This window comes from Raphanus sativus, chromosome 2 (genome assembly GCF_000801105.2).
Source record: "Raphanus sativus cultivar WK10039 chromosome 2, ASM80110v3, whole genome shotgun sequence".
NCBI classification, from domain to species: domain Eukaryota; kingdom Viridiplantae; phylum Streptophyta; class Magnoliopsida; order Brassicales; family Brassicaceae; genus Raphanus; species Raphanus sativus.
In genome coordinates this window covers 17,580,297-17,602,400 of record NC_079512.1, presented here as the reverse complement: position 1 = coordinate 17,602,400, position 22,104 = coordinate 17,580,297, and the positions used below count along the sequence as shown (strand labels likewise).

At 34.5% G+C, this 22,104-nt stretch overlaps 2 protein-coding genes and 1 long non-coding RNA gene across 4 annotated transcripts; 1 reads left to right on the top strand and 2 right to left on the bottom strand.

Moving 5' to 3' along the window:
* Positions 1 to 3,840: 3,840 nt before the first annotated feature.
* LOC108836122 (uncharacterized) lies at positions 3,841 to 9,506 on the bottom strand. Its single transcript, XM_018609324.2, has 2 exons — positions 7,526 to 9,506; positions 3,841 to 7,109 (listed from the first exon to the last, which is right to left on the bottom strand). Exons 1-2 carry the CDS (start codon positions 9,504 to 9,506, stop codon positions 3,841 to 3,843), a joined length of 5,250 nt encoding a protein of 1,749 aa, XP_018464826.2.
* Positions 9,507 to 11,104: 1,598 nt separating this feature from the next.
* Positions 11,105 to 14,071, top strand: LOC108826420 (steroid (22S)-hydroxylase). Of its 2 annotated transcripts, none has more exons than XM_018599811.2 (8): positions 11,105 to 11,403; positions 11,487 to 11,811; positions 11,901 to 12,053; positions 12,202 to 12,504; positions 12,603 to 12,695; positions 12,772 to 12,850; positions 12,937 to 13,046; positions 13,790 to 14,071. In XM_018599811.2, the coding sequence occupies exons 1-8, from the start codon at positions 11,195 to 11,197 to the stop codon at positions 14,045 to 14,047; spliced, it is 1,530 nt and encodes a 509-aa protein (XP_018455313.1). In that variant the 5' UTR covers positions 11,105 to 11,194; the 3' UTR covers positions 14,048 to 14,071. The 2 variants fall into 2 exon arrangements, with proteins under 2 accessions (XP_018455313.1, XP_018455317.1); XM_018599815.2 differs by having other exon boundaries at positions 11,106 to 11,403; positions 13,793 to 14,071.
* Positions 14,072 to 19,461: 5,390 nt separating this feature from the next.
* Positions 19,462 to 21,255, bottom strand: LOC130506873 (uncharacterized). Its single transcript, XR_008942159.1, has 3 exons — positions 21,016 to 21,255; positions 20,811 to 20,915; positions 19,462 to 20,511 (listed from the first exon to the last, which is right to left on the bottom strand). It is a non-coding gene; the product is annotated as an uncharacterized LOC130506873 (long non-coding RNA).
* Between the last annotated feature and the right edge of the window lie 849 nt (positions 21,256 to 22,104).

Here is a 22,104-nt window from a genome sequence, read left to right as displayed (position 1 = left end):
CCCATCAATCCTTGGAAACCTTCTCATGTACTATGTCAGCCTTGTCGTGAAAAGCATTTATTTTTCTTCCAAGATCCATCAGTAAAACACCACTTTCCTGGGAGAGGTGGCAAACGTGGGGTCTCAGTATGGTTTGTTGTGTTCCTATTTTCTTGCGTATCTGCTTCCTTCCAAAGCAGTGATTCTGTTTATGCCAATTTCACCGTTTCTCTGGGATTTATGTCCATGTTGCTAAAAAAATATTGTTTCTTCCTTTCCAGATATACCATAATAACCAAGCAAATTGATCATCCTCCATATGCGGTTGAACTTTCCAAAATAAGTGATTCATATTTGTGAATAAAGAGCTAATAGGAAATATAGCCGGATTTAGCGGGATCCTTGAGAGAGCCCAAACTTGACATGCTGGTGGATATTCAAAGAAAACATGGTTTATTGATTCCTCAAAAGCTCCACATCTATCACAATCTATACTCTCTTGTGTGTAAACTTTTCCTAACTGCAATACATCCTGATATTATCTACCACAAAAATGCTTCATTTTTGGTGGGCATCGAATTTTCCAAAAGTAAGTCTTCAAAACATCAACTGTAAGGCTAAACAGAGCTGGTGGTTTTTTCTTGTCAGAGTAAACATGTTCGACTTGATACCCTGACTTGACTGTATACTTTCCATTATTGGTTAAATTGCATCCATCTTTATCCATCATAAGTGTTTTATTCAAAGATATGCTTGTAATGATCTTTACATCCTCAGTGTCCACTAAAACTTGAATTGCTTACAAATTCCAAGTGCGTGAGGTCATGTCAATGAAAAATTCTATTTTAAGATCCGGATAAAGATTATGTTGATTTTTCTTCGTTGGTCTCGGAATTTATTGAAAAATTAGTTTATCTTTCTTTTTATTTTACTTATGTGAAACTGATTTATATTTGGAAATATTATGATTCACATAAAATCACAAAAATGTATTTATAAATTTAAAATATAATATTCCAGTATGTAACTATTGATAATAAATATTATCAGTTTAAAACCTGACAAATATATAACTATTGATAATGAATATTATCAGTTTAAAACCCCACAGATATATTCTATTATATAAAATTTTGATTTAACAGTAATTTTTTAATAAGTGTATGTATTGTTATATTTAAAACTATTTACTATTTATTAATAAGTCTAGTCAATTATAAGAATATACATTTGATGTTTGCATATGATTATGAGTTTATGACTTGTAAGACATCTTATAATAAAGTAGAGAGAATTGAGTATATTATAAAAAAAAAGACAACGAGGGCATGAAATAAATAAATATGTTAGCTCAAAACCCAGGTTAACCTATCAAATTTTCAGTCGTCAGGTAACATCTAGATGTGAGAGCAAATGTGAGTCACAATCAGATAGCATACCTCTCAGCATGATATACTATTGTCGTCTGATGTCTTTTACTACATCGAAATGGAAACAGAAGCGGGTACTTTCTGGAAACGTAAGGAAACGCCAAAGGCAATTTTTTTTTAAATTTAGAAAGCGAATACATGTTGAAAAGCATATATATATATAAGATTTTTTTATAGAATTTTGAAAGGGAAATTATATGGTTTACATTTAAAATAAATAATTTATTCGTTTATAATAACTTTGAAATGATTTCATATTAAAACTGTGAAAATACATATAAATTAAATTTAAAGAAATTATGATATTAATTATTTTAATATTTCATAATTTTATGACACAATATATTTGAATATATGCTATATCATTAATAAAAACTTCAATATATAACGATAATTTCTATTATTAGTTTTAATACTGATACAATATATTTGAATATTTATTATATCTTTAATAAAAAACTTCAATCCTTAAAGATAATTTACAGTATTAGTTTTAGATTCTCTCTATTTGTAAAAATTTGGATTTTATATAAATTAAAAACAGTAATTTTATATTTTTATTGATTTATAATAATATGTTTAAAGAGAAAAAATAGAAACGCGACTTCAAAACAGAATTGTAAGTTTTCAACTTGTTTTTAAAGAGAATGTTTTATAAGCATTTTGGAAATGAAATTCCTTAAACTTTTACAAAGTTCTGATTCCGATCTCGGTTCTGAATCGAGAAATAGGCGTCCGATAAAGTTCCGTGCAACCTAGCAGTGTAAAAGAAATTTAAGTAACGTATACTCGTGGTAATAATGATGGAACCGTATATTGCCATCTCTTCAATCTTATTCTTGTTTTTGGTCAGTAAAGAAATCACTTTTTGTCGTTTGTTCATTTTTTTCCTTTGATTCCATTCAATGATCTCTAAAATGCATAGATCTTTTGGGTTACAGTTTCAAAGACCTCTACAAGCGTGTAACCATCTGCAAGTATTAAATTCCTTTCTTTAATGCATCTTTAACATATTTATTGTTAGTTGGAATTATTAAGAGGGGACTTTAATGTGTAATACTTTTACCTATATTTTTAGTTAGAAATGTGGCAGTTCTTTTTTCTTTGAAAGGAAAATGTGATAGTTCAAAATACAATTCTAAATGTATATTGTTTCATCTTCCGATTCCTATATAAATTGTAACTATGACAAACTCTGGGCATATATTGCAATGCCATGAGTTAAGTTACGTCCCGAACCTGGTCATCCTTCTATTCGCCCCCACCCCACCCTCCCGTATTTATATTTGAAGTACTATCGTTGCCATAATGACAACCTCTACAACTGTGATAGTCAATTCTTTCTGAAAATAATAAATTTACGTATTCAATGCTACTGTTATACTATTTATAAAGAAACCGCTGGGTTTATTACATTTTATTTAGGTAGTACAAATATTCAATTTTATTCAAGGGCAATATTATGTAAATCACCTATATTTATATTTATATATTGTGTATTTTATCTTTCATATAACGTATTTTAAATAATTCGGTACTTCAACTATAATTCATATATACTGTATCGTATATTATGAGATTAAAATTTTATCTACTATGAAAATAAATAAACTGAAATGGCGAAGATAAAAAATATTAATACACGAAAGCTTGAAAGCTATAAACTGAATATTTGCTATTAAAACACCGTCATGAACCATTGATGTATGTTTATACCAATTAATTATTTCATGTTTTAAATAAAGTTCAAAAACTGTAACTCCTATTTGCTGTAAAGAAAAAAAAAACGTAACTTCATGTCCACATAATTTTTGGTACCCACTTCTTTCTTTTTTTTTTTTTTTTTTTTGACGTCAAAAGGCTATTCTATTACTCAAACTTGAGGTGGTCTGGGTAACCAGACCGGAATAGAACAACCAAAGTAGCAAAGAGATCTATGAAACGTACGAGCACTCTTAGCTAAAGAATCAGCTAACACATTCTCAGTTCTTGGCACGTAGCAAATCTTGAAGTCTGAATAGCATAACTTGATCGTTTGAATCATCTCCAATTCAGTTGCGAAAGTAGGCCATGCTTGCGGTTCCGTCAGCATTGCAATCAGGTCTTTGCAGTCTGTGCCAAAATTCTGACAATCCGACTGTTGCAACATTGTTTCCATTGCCCATTTTAAAGCCTCCAGTTCCGAGTGTAGAGCTGACTCCCTTCTCCTCAGGTTCCGCATTCCCATTAGTTGTGTCGTCCCTGTGCTATCTTTCCATACCCATCCAAGTCCACTATACAAATGTACCCACTTCTTTTTTTTTTGCTAAACTTTAAATATCATATATGAAGGGAAGATTTTACAAAAGTAGCATCTTACAATTGAACCATCTTGGCAAAAAAACAAAGGAAAAAACAAGATGGGACACAAGAGAAACTAAAGACTATAGAGTTAACACATCCACATAGTCATAAGGTTTCGGAAGCTTTTCTTCTTTCTCCTTGAGGAGATAATATTCTTGATTTCTTTGTCAATCATCCTGAACACACCGGCAGCCGGGATGGAGGTGTGATTGTGAATCAGGTTGTTTCGTTGTTTCCATAGATGAAACACCACAGATTGCGCAGCTAATTTCCTGAGTAGAACCAGTCTCTTAGAGCTAGGAGATCGCATCCAAGAGAGTAGCTCTGCCCAGTCAATGAAAGGCGTCGGAGTTGATCTACATTTGATGAAGACTTCCTTCCAAACATCAAAGCTGTAAGCGCAGGTTAAGAACAGGTGCTCTCTGTTTTCTATTGCAGTGGCGCAAAAGGAACAGATAGGTGATAATTGCATGCCCCAAGAACAGAGCCTTGCTTTCGTTGGCAGGCGATCATAGTTCGCCGTCCACATGGTAAAGGCTTGCTTAGGAACAGCACCTTTGAACCAGACCACATCATGCCATTGTTGTATCTCCTGGCGAGGCCTGATAGCCTCCCAAGTACTGCGAGAATTAAAAACAGAGATAGAAGAGTCAGCAGTAATCCATTCAAAGCTATCAGCAATATCATTTGACAAAGGAAGAGTTATAGTGGTAAGATAAGAGTGGAGATCAACTTCCTTTTGGGAACGAGGATGTGGAAGGTACCAAACATCTTCATTGATAGCATCAGCAATCACAGCATCCTTCCTCAACCGCAGTGCTCGAGGACCTTGAGAACCGATGTGAGTGATCAATTGACCCAAGGGCGTCCACACATCGTACCAGAAACTAAGCGCTTGACCATTTCCGAGGACGCCTTTGCAGAACTGAGTGGCCAGAGGTCTAAGCTTGAGCAATCTTTTCCAGGCCCAGGAATCAGTTTGAAGAGGCTCTATTGACCAGAAAGACTGGCTTTGAATGTGTACACTATGATGCCAATCTGCCCAAAGCGAGGAGGAGCTGGTGAGTAGAATCCAGATGAATTTTAGACACAAGACTTGGTTCCAAACAGAGATGCTCCGTAGGCCAAGACCCCCTTCGTCTTTAGGCAGACAAACCGTAGCCCAAGAAACCTTGGCAATACCTTTCCTCTCAATGTTACCGGACCAAAGGAACCTGATGCATAGGGATTCAATGTTCTTGATGCATCCCTTAGGAAGAATAAAAGCTGAGACCCAGAAGCTAATGATACCAAAGATGACCGTTTTCAACAGCTGCAGTCTACCCGCAAAAGAGAGGAGTTTGACAGACCACGCATTGAAGCACTTTGTCAGTCTTGCAATTAACGGAGCATATTCAGAGATTTTGAGCTTACGGGTTATCAAAGGGAGCCCAAGATATCTCACCGGAAAAGTTCCTTTAGTGAAACCATACGCAGCCACCGCTGATGTCTCATGATGATCCAAGCCCGCCGTGTAGATTTCAGTCTTTGCAGCATTCATGGTTAGTCCAGACCAGGAGGCGAAATCATCCAAACACTCAGCAATGCCGTGCAAGCTGTTACTTGTTCCGTCAAAGAAGACCATCACATCGTCTGCAAACATGAGATGAGAGATCTTGACCGGCTCTGTTCTTGGATGATAACCAATATCTCCTGAATCATATCTAGAAGCAAGAAGTCTCGACAAACACTCCATCCCAAGCACAAATAAGTAAGGTGAAAGGGGATCACCCTGACGAATACCCCTCGAGCTGTTGAAAAAACCCCCCAAAGCTCCATTGATGGCTATTGAGAACGAAGCTGTGGAGAGGCACTCAGAGATCAATCGAATGAAGCTCTCCGGTACAGCAAGAGCACGCAAGGAGCCTAATATGAAGTCCCATCTGATGCAATCAAAAGCTTTCCTTAAATCAACCTTCAACATACCTCGAGGAGATACATTTTGAGTGTTATAGCCATTGACAAGGTCTGTTGCAAGCAGAACATTTTCGGCCAAAAGCCTCCCCGGTAAAAAAGCAGATTGCGCCTTAGAAACCATCAGTGGGAGGATCTCCTTCAGTCTCGAGGCCAGTAGCTTTGAGATGACCTTGTACACTGTATTCAAGCATGAAATGGGTCTGAACTCTGATGGATGAGAAGCATTAGGAATCTTCGGGATAAGCACAAGCGATGCAGTGTTCCATTGCTTGAGGAGAGAGCCAGAGCTGAAGAATTCAAGGATAGCCTCAGTGATTTCCGGACCTATCAGGTCCCAAGTAGCAATGTAAAACTCTACTGAGTAACCGTCCGGGCCACCCGTTTTGTTTCTTGGCATAGAGAAAAAGGCGTTCTTGATATCCTCCGCTGTAAACATTTTCTCAAAACCCTGAATCTGATCTTGAGAGCACCTGAAGTTGAACAGGAGGTCAAGATCACTTTGTACAAACATAGGAGGGGGAGACGCGCTACCCAACAGGTCCGAGAAGTAGTCGACGCAGGACTGAACAATGCCAGACTGACTATCAATACGTTGTCCGTCGTCTGATGTGAGAAAATGGATGTGGTTAATTGCTTGTCGGGTTGCAGCATATCTGTGAAATAGTCTTGAGCTTCCATCTCCAAATTCTAACCAGTTAACTCTTGATCTCTGGAAAAAGAATTCAGTTTCTGCTTTGGCTAACACTTCCCATTCCTTGAGAGCCTTTAGCTCCTCTGACGCCAGCGCTGAAGTAGGAGAATTCATTAGCGATGCTTGCACTTGCAAGAGCTTATCGTGTGCCTCCTCTGTTTTCCTCTCTATGCCTGAGTAGGTAAGTCGGCTAAAGTCTTTGATATGCTTTTTCAACATCTTGAGCTTTTTAGAGACTCTAAACATAGCCGAGCCTATGACGTTGAAGGAGAACCAATTCTCGCACACCATAACCAGAAATTGTGGGTTCTTGGTGAGGAAGTTGTAAAACCTGAAGGGCTTCTTTACTCTGGCTCTGTCTGGCTCCAGTGAGATAGCCGCCACCGCATGATCTGAAAAATCAGGACTACCAAAGAACACAACCGCAGATGGGAAAGTAAAGTACCAAGCGTCATTCACAAGACATCTATCAAGCTTCTTGGCAATAGGGGAGCTTTTCTGTTTGTTCCACCAGGTGAAGGAAGAGCCCCTGAAGTTCAAATCCTCAAGATTAGCCTCGAGTAGACACTGGTTGAAATCTCTCATTCTTTTGTCCAGGTTGAGCGATCTTGGTTTGGAGTGCTCGGCAGGCTCCCTTATCTGATTAAAGTCACCTACAAGCATCCAAGGCTTGGAGTCCAGGCCCTGCACCGAAACAAGAGAGGAGATCTCTGCCCAAAGATTAGTCCTTTCATTAACATCATTTGAGGCATAAATAAAGGAAATAAAAATATTGGACTGAGAGGAAGGCCAAGTGATCTCGACAGTAATCATCTGAAGAGATTTGGAAATGATAGAAACCAAAATAGATGGATGCCATATAATCCATATTTTACCCAAAGGCGAGAAGTCGTAGTTATGCTCGACGGACCAACCCGGGAAAATGTCCGAAACGAACTTATTTAGCTTCGGTTGCTTAACATGCGTCTCCAAAAGAGCACCAAAAAGGGGAGACTGTTTCCTAAACCACTTACGTAATCCGCTGCGGTGACTGTATATATTTAAACCGCGTATGTTCCAGCAAAAAATGTCTGTCGACATAAAAATTAGTTGATTTTGGGGCCCCTGCCCCGCTTTCCTTTTTGACCTGAGAGACGTTTCTTGTTTCGAACAACCTCAAAATCCGGCTCAAGTGAACTGAATTCACCTTCCTCTAGTTCCGAGTCTGAAGATTCCACATCAGAGGAGTCCGGCTGAACATCAGATTGAGAGGAGCGAGATAAACCAGAGTTTCTTCTAGTGATAGCCTGAGGGGAGTGATTAGCAGCACCACTGGTTTCGCCAGCCACCAAGTCCTCCACCGTTCCGAGTTTAGACTGATAAGCAACTTCAGTAAACGATTTACCAGTAGCAGGGGGTTCAGCCTTATTTCCTACTGGGGGGAGCAAAGGCGTTTCAGTCGTAGTATTACCACCAGTTTGAACATCAACGACTGTAGCAGTCCCTCCTGGAGGGTTGTTGATCTGAACCCAGTGCTGTTTGTCTTTGGAGCGTCCCCTTCTGGTTTTCCTACCTTGAGCATCCGAGCTGACTTGCTTCCCACGAGCTCCGTCCTTTGGTTTCTGTGTGCATTTTGCACGGACATGAGAGAGTGAGCCGCATAGAGAACAAGCTTTGGGAGCAGTTGGGCATCTCTTCGCTATATGACCGATCTCTTTGCATAGTTCGCACACTGGAGGCATCCACGGGCTCGAGACTAGCACTCTGCTAATTTCCCCTGAGTCGAACTGAACGTTGACTGCCTCTGGAAGTGGTTTCCTCGGGTCGATGATAGTGAAGACCTTCGCAACCTCAAGGTTAGTTTTGTTGGCTGTCGTAGGATGTAGGAATCGAGGTTGACCCACCAAACCCGCTATGCGTTCCAGTCCGTCCTCATTGAAGAACTGGAGAGGTACCTTTCTCAATTCAAGCCAAATCGGAGCAGATGTAAGCTCAGGCTTAGTAGGCACTACACCCGGTTCCCATTTGTCCACAAACATGGTCTGACCCTCAATTTGCCAAAGCTTCTGCTTAATCACCCTTGCTCTAGTCGCTGCGTTTGGAATTCTGAATAAGAAGGCAAAACCCTCCATTTTAGAGACAGCTATATCACGGTATTGGTTACTCCAAATACCATTTACAATGTTGTGGAGGGTGCCTTGTGTAGGAGGATCAGAATAGAATTGTCCAAGCACAAAAGGCTCCCATGATTTCCTGTTCTTCTCGATGACAGAATTGGGGATCTTGACACAGGCTTCACCGGAGGGGAGAGTGAAAGCTTCGCCTTTCCTGGACAGAAGTTTACCTTTAGCTCGATCACACCAAGTGTCCGTTACAGGAGCTGGAGTTGGGGGTGACAGCTTAGGAGCAGGGAGTGGTCCTTTAGGATCTGGAGAGACATCTGTAGAAAGATAGCCTTCTGTTGGGGCTTGAGATACGGCGCCATCTTCACTAACCACTTCAACTATAGGCGTTTTATCAACCACTTTTGAAACATTTTCCACTGGAGTAGGCTTAGCAACAGAGGTAGGAGAAGGTAAAACATCAGTAGCTGTCTGCGAGCTCAAGTGGGGTACATTGGCATCAGCAGCACCAGCTTCACAAAGTAGCCCCTCAGCAGAAGCTGCACCATCGCTGGTTACTGCCTCTGTTTGTGAGGTTACAGGGGAGCTCAACGTAGGAATCTCTAGGCTTCCTGCGGAGATCTTGACGTGTTCTTCGTCATGTGATGAAGATGGATCCGCTGATTCCTCAGCGATCACTATCTTAGGGGAGAGAGGAGGGGTTTCCTCCTGCGAGACCAGATCTGATTGGCAGAGGGGAAGTTGAGCAATCGCATTGACAGGGCCAAATTGAGCATCAGAAACTTCCACGGCAGCCGGTAAGAGCTTGTCTTCGCCGTCAATTTTGGATGGGTTTGATTTTGCCGGAGGAGACGCCGAGTTCGCCGGAGCAGCCCTCGGAGGCGCCTTACGGGGGGGAGAGCTTTTGGGTTTCTTCTTCTTCATCTCCCTTGGCGGAGATGGCGTCGAGCACTGCGCGAGGAGCCGACGTCTGATGAGACGCCGGTGAGCGGCCGGAACTTGCATCACGGTGGGGGAAAAATCGCCTCTCTATTCGCCTTCGAAGAGAGAGAAAAAGAGCCGTTGTCACGCTTTTTTGACTAGTTCGTGTACCCACTTCTTTCTATATATGTCTTTTTGCATATATATATAATAACAGTTATTCTTTTTTTTTGGGTTGATTCCAAATGCAGATTGTTAAAGTACTAAAATTATGATTAAAATTTGATACATGTTACGTTCTCTTTTTGCAAGTATTCCTCCCAAATTACTTTTATGTTATTTAGTAACTTAATATTTTTCAGAGAATTTCAACTATTTATTTGATTAATATAATGTGTTATTTTGTATAATTAATTTATGTATACAGTTATATTATTGATATATCTTTCTATAAGGATATGTTAATTACTCCTTATAGTAATGCCAAGAAGTATAAAATATAAATTGTGATTATTATATTAATATTATTAAAAAAAAAAAAAAAAAAAAAAAAAAAAAATTAAATTTATAAAAAATAAATATGATTACAAAAAATACAAATATGATTACAAAAAAAATTTAATTTTTTTTATACATAAATATGATTACAAAAAATACAAATCTGATCATAAATGTAAAAATTAAATTTATAAAAAAATATATATATACCCGTTTTTGAAAAGGCGGGTCAGAATCTAGTTACCATTCTTAATCTTGATCTTAATAGTAAACCCGTTTACACTATTTTTATTATAGTAATTAATATTTCACTCAGTAAAAAAATTAATATTTCATGTTGCGATTCAGAACTGAAGCTTGTTATTTTCTCGCAAAAGAAAAATTAAGTAAACGAAGTGCTTGTGCCTTTTTTTTTTGGCACAAAAACAAATGCTTGTGCCTATTGAGGGAAAAAAGACAATGCCAAAAGTCTACGGGTTTGACTGTCCAATTCGGTAATAATCTAATAACTCTGTCTTTGACCGCACGCTTGTGTAAGGGGTCCTTCTGACATTTTCACTGTTCTACCCCTGCTCGTGAAGTCCTTCCTTTCCAAATTTCTTAGGGTATTTCTGGAATTCTCAATTTTAACCGATTGAGACACCGTACCGGACTCCTAGGATTCTGCTGAGCATTTATCAAAACTGATTTCTTTTAATATTAGCACGAATGGTTATTAATTAAAAATCTCACATTTGATTTATGTTAGCACGTATGGTCTTTTTTTTCTATACTAGCACTAGTGTACGGTACCTTCATTCTTTGGAGTTATACAAATAGTTATTTCTCTTCTTTTTTCGACCACAGTGAAATCAGGATTCGGACTCTAGTGTATGTTGAGATCATTATATATTAGTATTTGATTATAATCGAATACATCTTTTTTTTTGTCAACTTATCGAATACATCTTTAATCATATAAAATAGCTGTTAAACTATTTTCGCATGGCAGCTTTCTGCTACTTTTTAATATAATATAATAAAAAAGGATTTAAATCATAACGAGGCAACAAAAGCAATGAATTTGGAGAACAAAAGCCAGGAAGCTCATTGGTTAGGTTAGCTTAATCAGAGGATTTTATTATTAATGACGATGATAAATTAAATTAGGTTTTTCTGACTTCTTTAAAAACCCCTCTTACAAACAGAAGCTCCCTTTTTCAGTAGAGGTCCGATTCCCAATCTCTCAGAAAAAAAGGCAAAGCATAGAGAAGAGATAGATAGAGAGAAACTCCATGTTCGAGCATACTCTATTGTCTCTTCTTCTTCTCCCATCACTTCTATCTCTTCTCCTCTTCTTGATTCTCTTGAAGAGAAGAAGTCGACACAGATTTAATCTCCCTCCGGGAAAATCCGGTTGGCCATTTATAGGAGAGACCCTCGGTTATCTCAAACCGTACACCGCTACAACTCTCGGTGACTTCATGCAGCAACATATCTCCAAGTAAACAATAAATCTCTAAAAACTCAAGGGCATCCTCTTTTTGAAAAAAAAATGACTAATTTTGATGATTCTTTTTATTATAGGTATGGGAAGATATACAGATCGAATTTGTTCGGAGAACCAACTATTGTATCAGCTGATGCAGGACTCAACAGATTCATTTTACAAAACGAAGGAAGACTCTTTGAATGTAGTTATCCTAGAAGTATCGGTGGGATTCTTGGGAAGTGGTCGATGCTTGTTCTTGTTGGGGACATGCATAGAGATATGAGAAGTATATCGCTCAACTTTCTAAGTCACGCTCGTCTCAAAACGATTCTTCTTAAAGACGTTGAGAGGCACACTTTGTTCGTTCTTGATTCTTGGCAACAACAGTCTGTTTTCTCTGCTCAAGATGAAGCCAAAAAGGTTTTCTTCTTCTTTTGCTTTAATTGAGTCTGTTTCTCGAAACTTTTTTTTATTTAAATTTTGTAGTTTTATGGTTTTTAATTGAGCAGTTTACGTTTAATCTAATGGCGAAGCATATAATGAGCATGGATCCTGGAGAAGAAGAGACAGAGCAGTTGAAGAAAGAGTATGTGACTTTCATGAAAGGTGTTGTCTCTGCTCCTCTCAATCTCCCAGGAACTGCTTATCGTAAAGCTCTCCAGGTACACTAAATTAGTTCCATAAAATTATGAGAATTACGAACATTTTTTTCCTGTAAAGGCACACAGCCTCTCATTATGGGTAATGTTTCTTTTTCTTTTTACTAGTAATCTATATATATATTTAAAAAAAATAAAATTAATTATGCAGTCACGAGCGACAATATTGAAGTTTATTGAGAGAAAAATGGAAGAGAGAAAATCAGAGATTAAAGAAGAAGATGAAGCAGAGGATGAAGCAGAGATTAGTCAAAGCGACAATCATTATGAGAGAAAACATAGAACAGATGATGATCTTTTGGGATGGGTTTTAAAACATTCGAATCTATCAACGGAGCAGATTCTTGATCTTATTCTCAGTTTGTTATTTGCTGGACATGAAACTTCCTCTGTCGCCATTGCTTTAGCTATCTACTTCTTGCAAGCTTGTCCTAAAGCCGTTCAAGAACTTAGGGTAATAATACTAAGACGTACTATTAAGTTTATTCAATTGTTACTTATGTTCTTTTGGTTATTACTTATTTATATTTATTTGATTTCAACTTTTTGAAGGAAGAGCATCTTGAGATCGCGATGGCGAAGAAGGAGCTTGGAGAGTCAGAATTGAATTGGGATGATTACAAGAAAATGGACTTTACTCAGTGTGTATGTCATTTTTATTTTCTTATAATTCTTAGTTTGTTTATCATGAAAATTAATTTATTATTTGTAATTTTTGTAGGTTATAAATGAAACTCTTCGACTAGGAAATGTAGTAAGGTTTCTGCATCGTAAAGCACTCAGAGACGTTCGGTATAAAGGTAACACTTTACATACAAAATCGGAAATATCCAAATCTATTGGTTGTAAATATAAAATAATTTGTATTTTAATGTTGGAAAAATAGGATACGATATCCCGAGTGGGTGGAAAGTGTTACCAGTGATCTCAGCCGTACATTTGGATAATTCTCGTTACGACGAACCTAATCTTTTTAATCCTTGGAGATGGCAACAGGTAAATATTCAATAACTTGTTCTTGTTTAATAGGAGTACTCCTATAGTTTTCAGCTATGCATGAATTGATACGTCATGCGTGCTAATGCATTTTGACCTATCTATAGATACCATACGAGAACCATTAATCAGGCAATTTATTTATTATCTCTAAAAGTTAAGATCTTAACACGTCATGTATGATGTCAATCACATGAAGCATGTAAATCAAATAATCATGTGAAACTAAAGTAAAGATTTAACATGATTACCAAAAAAAAATTAAAGTAAAGAGAGAAGAGACGTGGTGGTGTAAGTGAAGACAATTAATTAGTAGGATGGTATGCCTTTAATGACCTGGGAGCTGCATTAACCGCATATAAGTATGGGTCCCATAGTTTAATCGTGATCGTTGATTTAGAGTTGAGTTTTGGTATGTTAGATTTGACGGACAATGGTACCACGGCATTGACGGATCTCACACGCCCGATGACTTGTACCGAGTGTTAGATTCTGCCACGTTGACCGGTCCCACTTTTCTATTAATTAATTTTCAAATCGGCGAATTGAAAAAATAATTCGTTTGTGGGATAATACTTTTTAAAATAAATAAATATTAATAATAATGGGACTCATGATGTTAAGAGTGAGTGGGGAAGGTAAGATGATTAATGACCCACGTGTGGTGGTGCCAACAAGCACGTGTTCTTCTTCACTTTTTTGCGCTACTTGTTTCGTTAAAACTGTTTGTTGTATTTACGTAGCAGCAAAACAACGGAGCGTGCGGGTCGTCTTCGTCAGGATCGGGTAGTTTTTCAACGTGGGGGAACAACTTCATGCCGTTTGGAGGAGGGCCAAGGCTATGTGCTGGTTCGGAGTTAGCGAAGCTAGAAATGGCAGTGTTTATTCATCATCTTGTTCTTAATTTCAACTGGGAATTAGCAGAAGATGATCAACCATTTGCTTTTCCTTTCGTTGATTTTCCAAACGGTTTACCTATTAGGGTTTCTCGTATTTTGTAAAAAATATTAAAATATTTCATTTTATTATCTTCTTTTAAATATTTTAAATCATTTTTGCCCGATGGAAAATCTTTTTGGATAAATAATATAAGCGGGGTTCGATATCTGCACAATATATTTTGTATTTTTTTTTGGGCAAATGACAATATATTTTGTATATTACTGGAAGTATTTTAGGCATTCTGTTGTACGGTTTGGAACGTTGGATGTTGTTGATTATTGGTATTTCACAAAAAAAAACCGACCACATGTTTAGCAAAAAAAAAAAAAAAAAAAACCGACCACATCTCAGACTCCGACTACTTATGTTGATTATATGTGATTTTAGAAATAGTTTTGGTTATTTTTTTTTTTTCAAATCTGTTTTTACGAATCAAGATATATTAAAAATAGATTCTTACAATATAGGAAAACCAATTTTCCAAAAAATTTAAATATTTCTAATCATAAAATAAAATCCATATTTTTGGTTTTTTTTTTTTTTGCTAATTGTCGTTGGAGTTTTTTTCTTTTCGAAAGAGATTTTATACATTTATATACACTAAATGACCGTCCGCGCATTTGTGTGGATTGTGGATTAATACATATCAAACTAATTCAAATTTTAATATAGTTTTTACTTTCAAATGAAATGATTTAATAAGTTTTAAATATTAAATAATAAAAATATAATTTATCTTTTAGTTACAACGCAACATAAATAATGAATTAGTACTTACAAAATATTTTATTTATTCTATCACTAAACGGCATATGTAAAACATATCACATCATAATAACCTAATAAAATTTTATAATACTTTAAAATTTCCTAATATAAAAGATAACTATACAAAATAAACTATAATTACCAATTATCAATGATATCTATTAACAAAATCTACAACAACTGAAAACATATTTCTGTTTAACTAACATTTTATAAATAATAGTAATAAACTATATATGTCTAGTAAAACTGGATTTTTTTTTTAATTTTTAAAAGAGATAGATTGTATTCTTTAGATTTATATTTTTTTTATTGGTAAGGCAATTGAGTGACATAAAAAGGAAAATTATATTTCATTTAATAATAAAAAATAAAGAACATTGAAATATTTAATATTACTAAAGTAAATCTAAGATGAACAAACCTTAAAATTATTGATAAAGTTTAAGAACATTTGTTTAATAATTATCCATGAATATAATGAAAATATTTATTAAATAATCATTAAAATGTTTAAAAACTAACAATTTAAAAAGTTATTTTTAAAATTAATGACTCAACCTAAATCATGAAATATGACAAATAAACTTCTAAAAATGATAAAACATAACAAATAAGCGAAATGACCTAAAACCATGGAAAATATGATAAGTAAAGGAAAAAAGTTACTGAAGAAAGCGGAAGAGAATGAGATACTTGAGCCCAATATAACTAAGCTCCAAGCATTTGCTTGGAAGATAAAAGCATCTCAAAAGATATGTCATCTTATATGGCAATTGTTGACTGGCTATGTTACAGTAACGAGGAATCTGGTTCGGCGCAACATAAAATGCGATAATTATTGTCTACGATGTGGAAAGCCAGAGAAATCTGTTACTCACGCTATCTTCGAATGTCCGCCACCTTTACAAGCCTAGCCTTATCCACAACACCAACAAACCCAAATATCCTCCCGGTTCTGAGTATTTATGCTAATATGTACTATCTTTTCTGGAAAAAGAATATCATTACCGTCCCAGAATTAGATAATAATTTTTATCTGTGGATAATCTGGTATATTTAGAAGACCAGAAATGACAAGCTTTTTAGGGGGACTGTCAAGGATCCTTTGGAGTTAGTTTGATATGCAGTAATGCAGAAAATGAGTGTCAAGCCACGTTTAATGCAAATGAAATGGTTCCACCTTTTACACAAGAGCATGGTATGGAGGAACCCCAAATCCTAAGCTTAGATAATATATGCATGATAGATGGATCTTGGACATCCACAACACAGTTCAGCGGTAGTGGATGGGCGTTGATGAACAGCTTGGGGAATGCTCAATTTATGGGGACACGAAATTATCTACGATGAGAATCTGCTTTGCATTCAGAAGTGAAAGCACTAGATGGGAAATTGAGAATATGTTTTAGCATTCGACATGTCAGACCTTTGAGACGGATTGTAAGGACTTGATTGACATGATCAAGAAACCACATTCTTGGCCAAGCTTTTCAACAGAACTGGAAATGATGAAGACTATGCAAATATGCTTCCCGAGTTTCAAAATCTTTCATGTACCACGAGCACAAAATTATATTTCAGATTCGGTCGTTCCATAAGGAGCTTTATTTTATTGGTTGTTCTATTTCGGTTTGGGGTTACACAGGTTACCTCAAGTTTGAATAATAGAATAGCTGTTCGTTGTAAAAAAAAAAACTAAAATTCCCATCTATAATTATTTTAAAATATGACAAATAAATAAAATTACCAATTAAAATTATTAAGAACATAACAAACAAATAAATGGCCTTAATTATGGAGAATATGATAAATAAAAAAATAAAATTATGAAAGACATAAAATAATAAATTACCTAAAATTATGAAAATAAGACAAATAGGCAAAACCATCTAATACTATGGAGAAGATGACAAGTAAGGAAGTTCACTTCATAAAATCATCAATGAAACCTATTATATCAAATCCCTCTTCGTGGAAGCACCGTAGCCTATTAGTTAAGGTTTAAAAGCTTCTACATCCAGATCCGGGGTTCAAACCCCAGACTATGCAATTTCTTGCAGATTTTAGGAATTCCAGGTTTCAAGTTTCTGAGAGAGCGATTTATTAATGCAGAATACAGACGAAAGGCGTACAAGAGATCTTCAACATGGTGCAAGTAAATATGGCCAGGAGATCTTCATGGATGGCTCGAATGATGCGGTTAGGCGTAGATCTTCGTAAGACATGTAGTATTGTCGGTTTGAATCGTCTGTGTAATCTTTCTCATAATTGTAATATCATAATAAATCAGTGTTATAAAAATAAATCAAATCCCTCTTCATCAAAATCTTAATTGCATTTTATATGAATTTCCTCTTCATCGGAGTTTATAATGACACCTATTAACAAAATCTACAATACTTGAAAGCATACTTTTATTTAACTAAAATTTTATAAACTAAAAGTATTAAATTATATATGTCTAGTAAAAGCTGAATTTTTTTTATTTTTTAACGGAGAGAGATTGTATTCTCCGGACTCATATTTATATATTTATAAGATAATTGGATGACATAAAAGAGAAGCAATCTTTCCTTTAAAAATAATAAATAAAAAACATTAGATGATTTAATATTACTAAAGTAAATCTAAGATGAACAAACTATAAAATTATTGCTAAAATATAATACTCGTTAATAATAATATCCCTGAATATAATGAAAATATTTATTAAATAATCATTAAAATGTTTAAAAATAAACAATAAAAAGTTATTTATTTAAACTATTGATTCAACCTAAAATCATGGAGAACATGACATGTAAGAAAAACTAAAATTACCACCTAATTTTTTTTTAAAATATGAAAATAATAAAATACCAATTAAAATGATTAAGAGCATAACAAATAAATAAACAACTTAAATTATGGAGAATATGACAAATAATCAAAATTAAAATTAATAAAAACATAAAAATATGTAGTTAAAAATCATATAATAACATGGAGAAGATGACAAGAAAGAAAGTTTATTTCATCATCGTACATAATAGTTTGAGAACCTTGGTGTAATTTGTTTCATTAATTATTGCATTGGATACATAGTTATAGAAATTGACACTTAGTTTTAAAGCTTTGGTATTTATTTCTTAGTTTAGTAATTATATATTGGTCTCTTATATGGCAAGAACTTTAACAATTAGGTTTGAAGAGAAATCAAAGTAATGATTCATTGTTTCATTATAAAATGTTCAGGTCATGCATTCGTTAAAAATCAATAGTTTTGAAAATTGAAACTTAATTTAGATATCTCGATATCATTAATTTTTTTTGGTTTATCTTTTATTCATACTAGATTAGGTGATATACCATGAAATTTATCTATTTTAGACAATGGTAAGTCTTTTATTGAGTCTATTATATGGGTTTGGATTATGTTTTAGATTATTTTCAGGCTCATGTACGTTTTGGAGAACTTTGGTGATTTTGGAATCTTTTGAGGTGCAGAAGTACTGCATTGATGCATTAGAAGTTTAGCAATGGATGGAGACCTTTCCACGGTGAGATTGATCACATCTTTTGGAAAAAAATAGAGGTCTGAGTTATATTTCCAATGCACCATTTTGAGGTGAATCCAACAGTTAGATCTAAAGTTATGGCTGATTTACTGAAGAGTAGTCAGTCTACCTCGCGAGAGGAAACTGTCGAGGAGATGAATGAATGTCGATCGACGGTGCACCCTTGGTATCGATCGACGGTGACCCTAGAATATGGACCGAGTCTATTTTATGATCGATTTAAGCCTAGAAGTTACCACAAATTACTAGAATGCCCATTGACGACCTAAAACTCTATTTTTACTGTTTCTAAGCCATTGCTGACGGCTATGTTTATTATATTGTGGAAAGAGAGCTTATGAGTGGAGTGAGAGATCTGAACACCTTGAGAGAGAGAGGGAAAATCTTGAACTCCCTTTGTTTCTTTACTCTATTTTTTTCTTTTATTATTCTATTGCAATATTATTTAGACCATCATAATGTTTCTTATGAATATGTTTGAGTAGTTCTCTTGTTAGATTTTGGATTCTCAAAGGGTGAATTATGGTATTCTGAATTTAACATGTTGTTAGGGTAATTTAATTATTTCTTCATCTAGTTGTTATTACTGCTAATCTTAGGATTGATAATTTTAAACTTAGATCTTAGGATTGATTGGCGCAAGTGAGAGCTTGGTCTATTGCCTGAATTGAAACTAGATGATCTTATTAGCTAGGTACATATGAGAGTTGGCCTAGGTGGTTAGAGAACATATAAAACCTACTCGATAAGGCTTGCTAGAAGAAATATCGATCGGCACTCCGAGAGGTGTATCGATCGACATTTTGAAAGGTGCATCGATCGACATTCAAAAGGTGCATCGATCGACACTATCTTAGGATTTACAACGAGAAATCCTAGTTCTAGATATTAAATAATCTCTACAAACTAAAGTTGAAAGACTATAACTTAAGTTTGAGTTCAAAAATAATTCTTTTAATAAATCCCTAATAACTTTAGTAGTTTACTTACCTATGATATCTGAGAATTTACCTAAGTCTAGCTTTTCCCTCATCTTGTTAACCAACAAACAACTTCTATTTATTTACTTGCTTAAAATCATTAATGTCTAGCATTATTTAGAAAATAATAAATCTATTATGTAATTTTAGACTTTCTGTGGATTCGATCTCTAAGTACTATAACTGAACCTCTTATTTGAGAGAGTAAGTTGTTCTAGAGTTAATTTGAGCATATCATCAGGGTCCGCACTATGGAAAATATGTGAATAAATTATGTTATATGTTTATTTAGTTTATGACATGTTTATAATTGAAATATGAATAGATAATTGCTGCTTAATTGATTTTAAGAGCGTTTGATCATGAAATATGAATAGATAATTGCAGTTTAATTGATTTTAATACGAATCAAAAACTATTAGATTAGATTTGGAGGTGTTTTATCAGGAATTCATTTTATCAGGAATATATTCAACTTAAAAAAAATTAAGAATCTCAATGAGGTTCTCTCATTAGAGGAGGCAAAATTTAATTAGACTAACAAGCTAGTGTTCTTAACTTTTCAAATCACAAAATTAATTACTAAATTGTTCTAACCTTAATAGTCTCTTACCAATGGACATGCTTTTATAAGCTAACTTTAATCGGGACACATTAAGCTCATATTGCAAATCATAGATTTAGAGAAAACGGGGGTTGTTGTTTGTTATTACGCAATAAAACAGCTGTAGTTTTAGCTTGTTCTCTCGATTGAAGAGATATCTTTGCAAATTTGAGGTTATATTTCATATAGTTATTTTGAGCAACTGTGGCACATCATGCATCTTTTTGTGTCTTGTATCTTCTCTAGTATATTTTTTATAGCTATATGATTATGTTGGAGATGTCCGAAGTTATGATAATCATATAAAATTAGATGGTTATAGTGTTTTGATAGAAACTGTTTATAGTCATGATAACTTCAGTCATTATAAACATAACATTTAATCACTATCAGTTTCAACTCAGGCAACATCCGGTTCTATTTCCTACCTAACCAGAATCAGTTCCATACCTAATGTAGTACTAATAGAATTTGTGTTTAGTTTATAACCCGATTCTGGTTTGGTCATATTTCCTCCCATCTCTGTATTTTCTTGGATCTCTTAGTAAAACGAGAAGTCTTTATGTCCGAATACATCTTTCAATCATAGTGGCGAGTTCACCAAAGAGAACCTGTTTTTTACATTAAAAAATACCTCGCTTCAATCAACATTCATCAAACAATTTCCTGTTTTTATCATAACTACCAGTTTCTGTTCGCAACCTAATAATCATCACAGATTAATGTCTAAATCTGTAAAAATTATCTGTAAAACTAAAAGGTCAGATATTGATTGCTTCGGTTCTTTTTCGCACTCTTAGAAACCTTTTCAATCTGACATACAGAATAAAATCAAATAATATAATAAAATTGTAATAACATTTATATAATTGGTGTTAACTATGTATTAAAAACATGATATTGTATTTACCGTTTATTGTCTTTTAAATCCTATCATCACTTTGTTGAAGATATATGAAAAGTCACAATCGAAGCCATATCAAACTGATATTTCTTCACTCTGATGCCTTCAGATCTGACATGCAAAACAGTTTGGATTTTTATTTTTATCTTGATCGATGAAAGAGTTTTGTAAAGAACTGTATAATATACAGAAAAAAGTTAAAGAACAGAACCTTAAGCGATCGATGAAGGAGAAATCCTTGATCGGATGATGTTTGCCTTTATTTCCAAATCAGATTTGCGACCTTCTGTATTCAGCTCTTCACGGAATCATTTTTGTATTTGAATCAACATGGAAATCGCCATGGAAATATGACTAGCATCAGTTTTTTATTTTTCTATCTTCAGATCAGACAGGGGAAATCGTGTTTGAACATCTTAGAAAGAAACATCGACAGGAAAACAAAATTTCTTTTCTTTTCTATTTTTTTAAACGATGGTGAGATAACCAGATTTTGTCGGTAGAAATCCCAAAAAACATTGGGCCATTTGGGCCGAATAATAATTTGTCCATTTTCTCTTATATTTACATGAGCCATCCAGTCCAATATGATAAATAATATTTTTTCAAAATACATTACAAATATTTTCTTTATATGAAAAAAATAAATATGATTATTATATTTTTTCTTATTTTCTTCAAATTTAAACTTTCACAATTTATTATAATTTTTGGAATTAAATATATTTACTTAAATAGTAATACAATAGTTTGTTAACATATTAAAAATTGTAAGAAATGACTTTAACAAATAAAATTAAAAAAATAAAAATGTATACAAATTCACATCATAATAAAACACTGATCAAAATTTATCTTGATTTTATATTAAAAATATTTAATTTAAATTTGAAAACTTAAAAATACATATGCAATATGGTTTTAACCGAACATAAACCCGAACATAAAACACATATACTAGATGGGTTATATAAATACATATATAAGATGAATTATATAAATGTGATTATATAAATTTGTCACTGAACATAAACCCACGCTTTCAAATGTGATTATATAAATTTGTCACTGAACATAAACCCGCTCTTTGAAAACGCGGATCAAAATCTAGTTACGCAATAAAACAGCTGCAGTTTTAGCTTGTTCTCTCAATTGAAGAGATATCTTTGCAAATTTGAGGTTATATTTCATATAGTTGTTTTGAGCAACTGTGGCACATCATGCATCTTTTTGTGTCTTGTATCTTCTCTAGTATATTTTTTATAGCTATATGATTATGTTGGAGATGTCTGAAGTTATG

Bases quoted from the DNA above. Each gene is read 5' to 3' on its own strand.
- LOC108826420 (XM_018599811.2), top strand. From the start codon at position 11,195: ATGTTCGAGCATACTCTATTGTCTCTTCTTCTTCTCCCATCACTTCTA. The intron at 12,054-12,201 runs GTACACTAAATT...TTAATTATGCAG, and splicing joins CTTATCGTAAAGCTCTCCAG to TCACGAGCGACAATATTGAA. The intron at 12,696-12,771 runs GTATGTCATTTT...TAATTTTTGTAG, and splicing joins AAATGGACTTTACTCAGTGT to GTTATAAATGAAACTCTTCG.
- LOC108836122 (XM_018609324.2), bottom strand. From the start codon at position 9,506: ATGCAAGTTCCGGCCGCTCACCGGCGTCTCATCAGACGTCGGCTCCTC. The intron at 7,110-7,525 runs GTCAAAAAGGAA...ATCTTTGGGCAG, and splicing joins AAACAAGAAACGTCTCTCAG to AGATCTCCTCTCTTGTTTCG.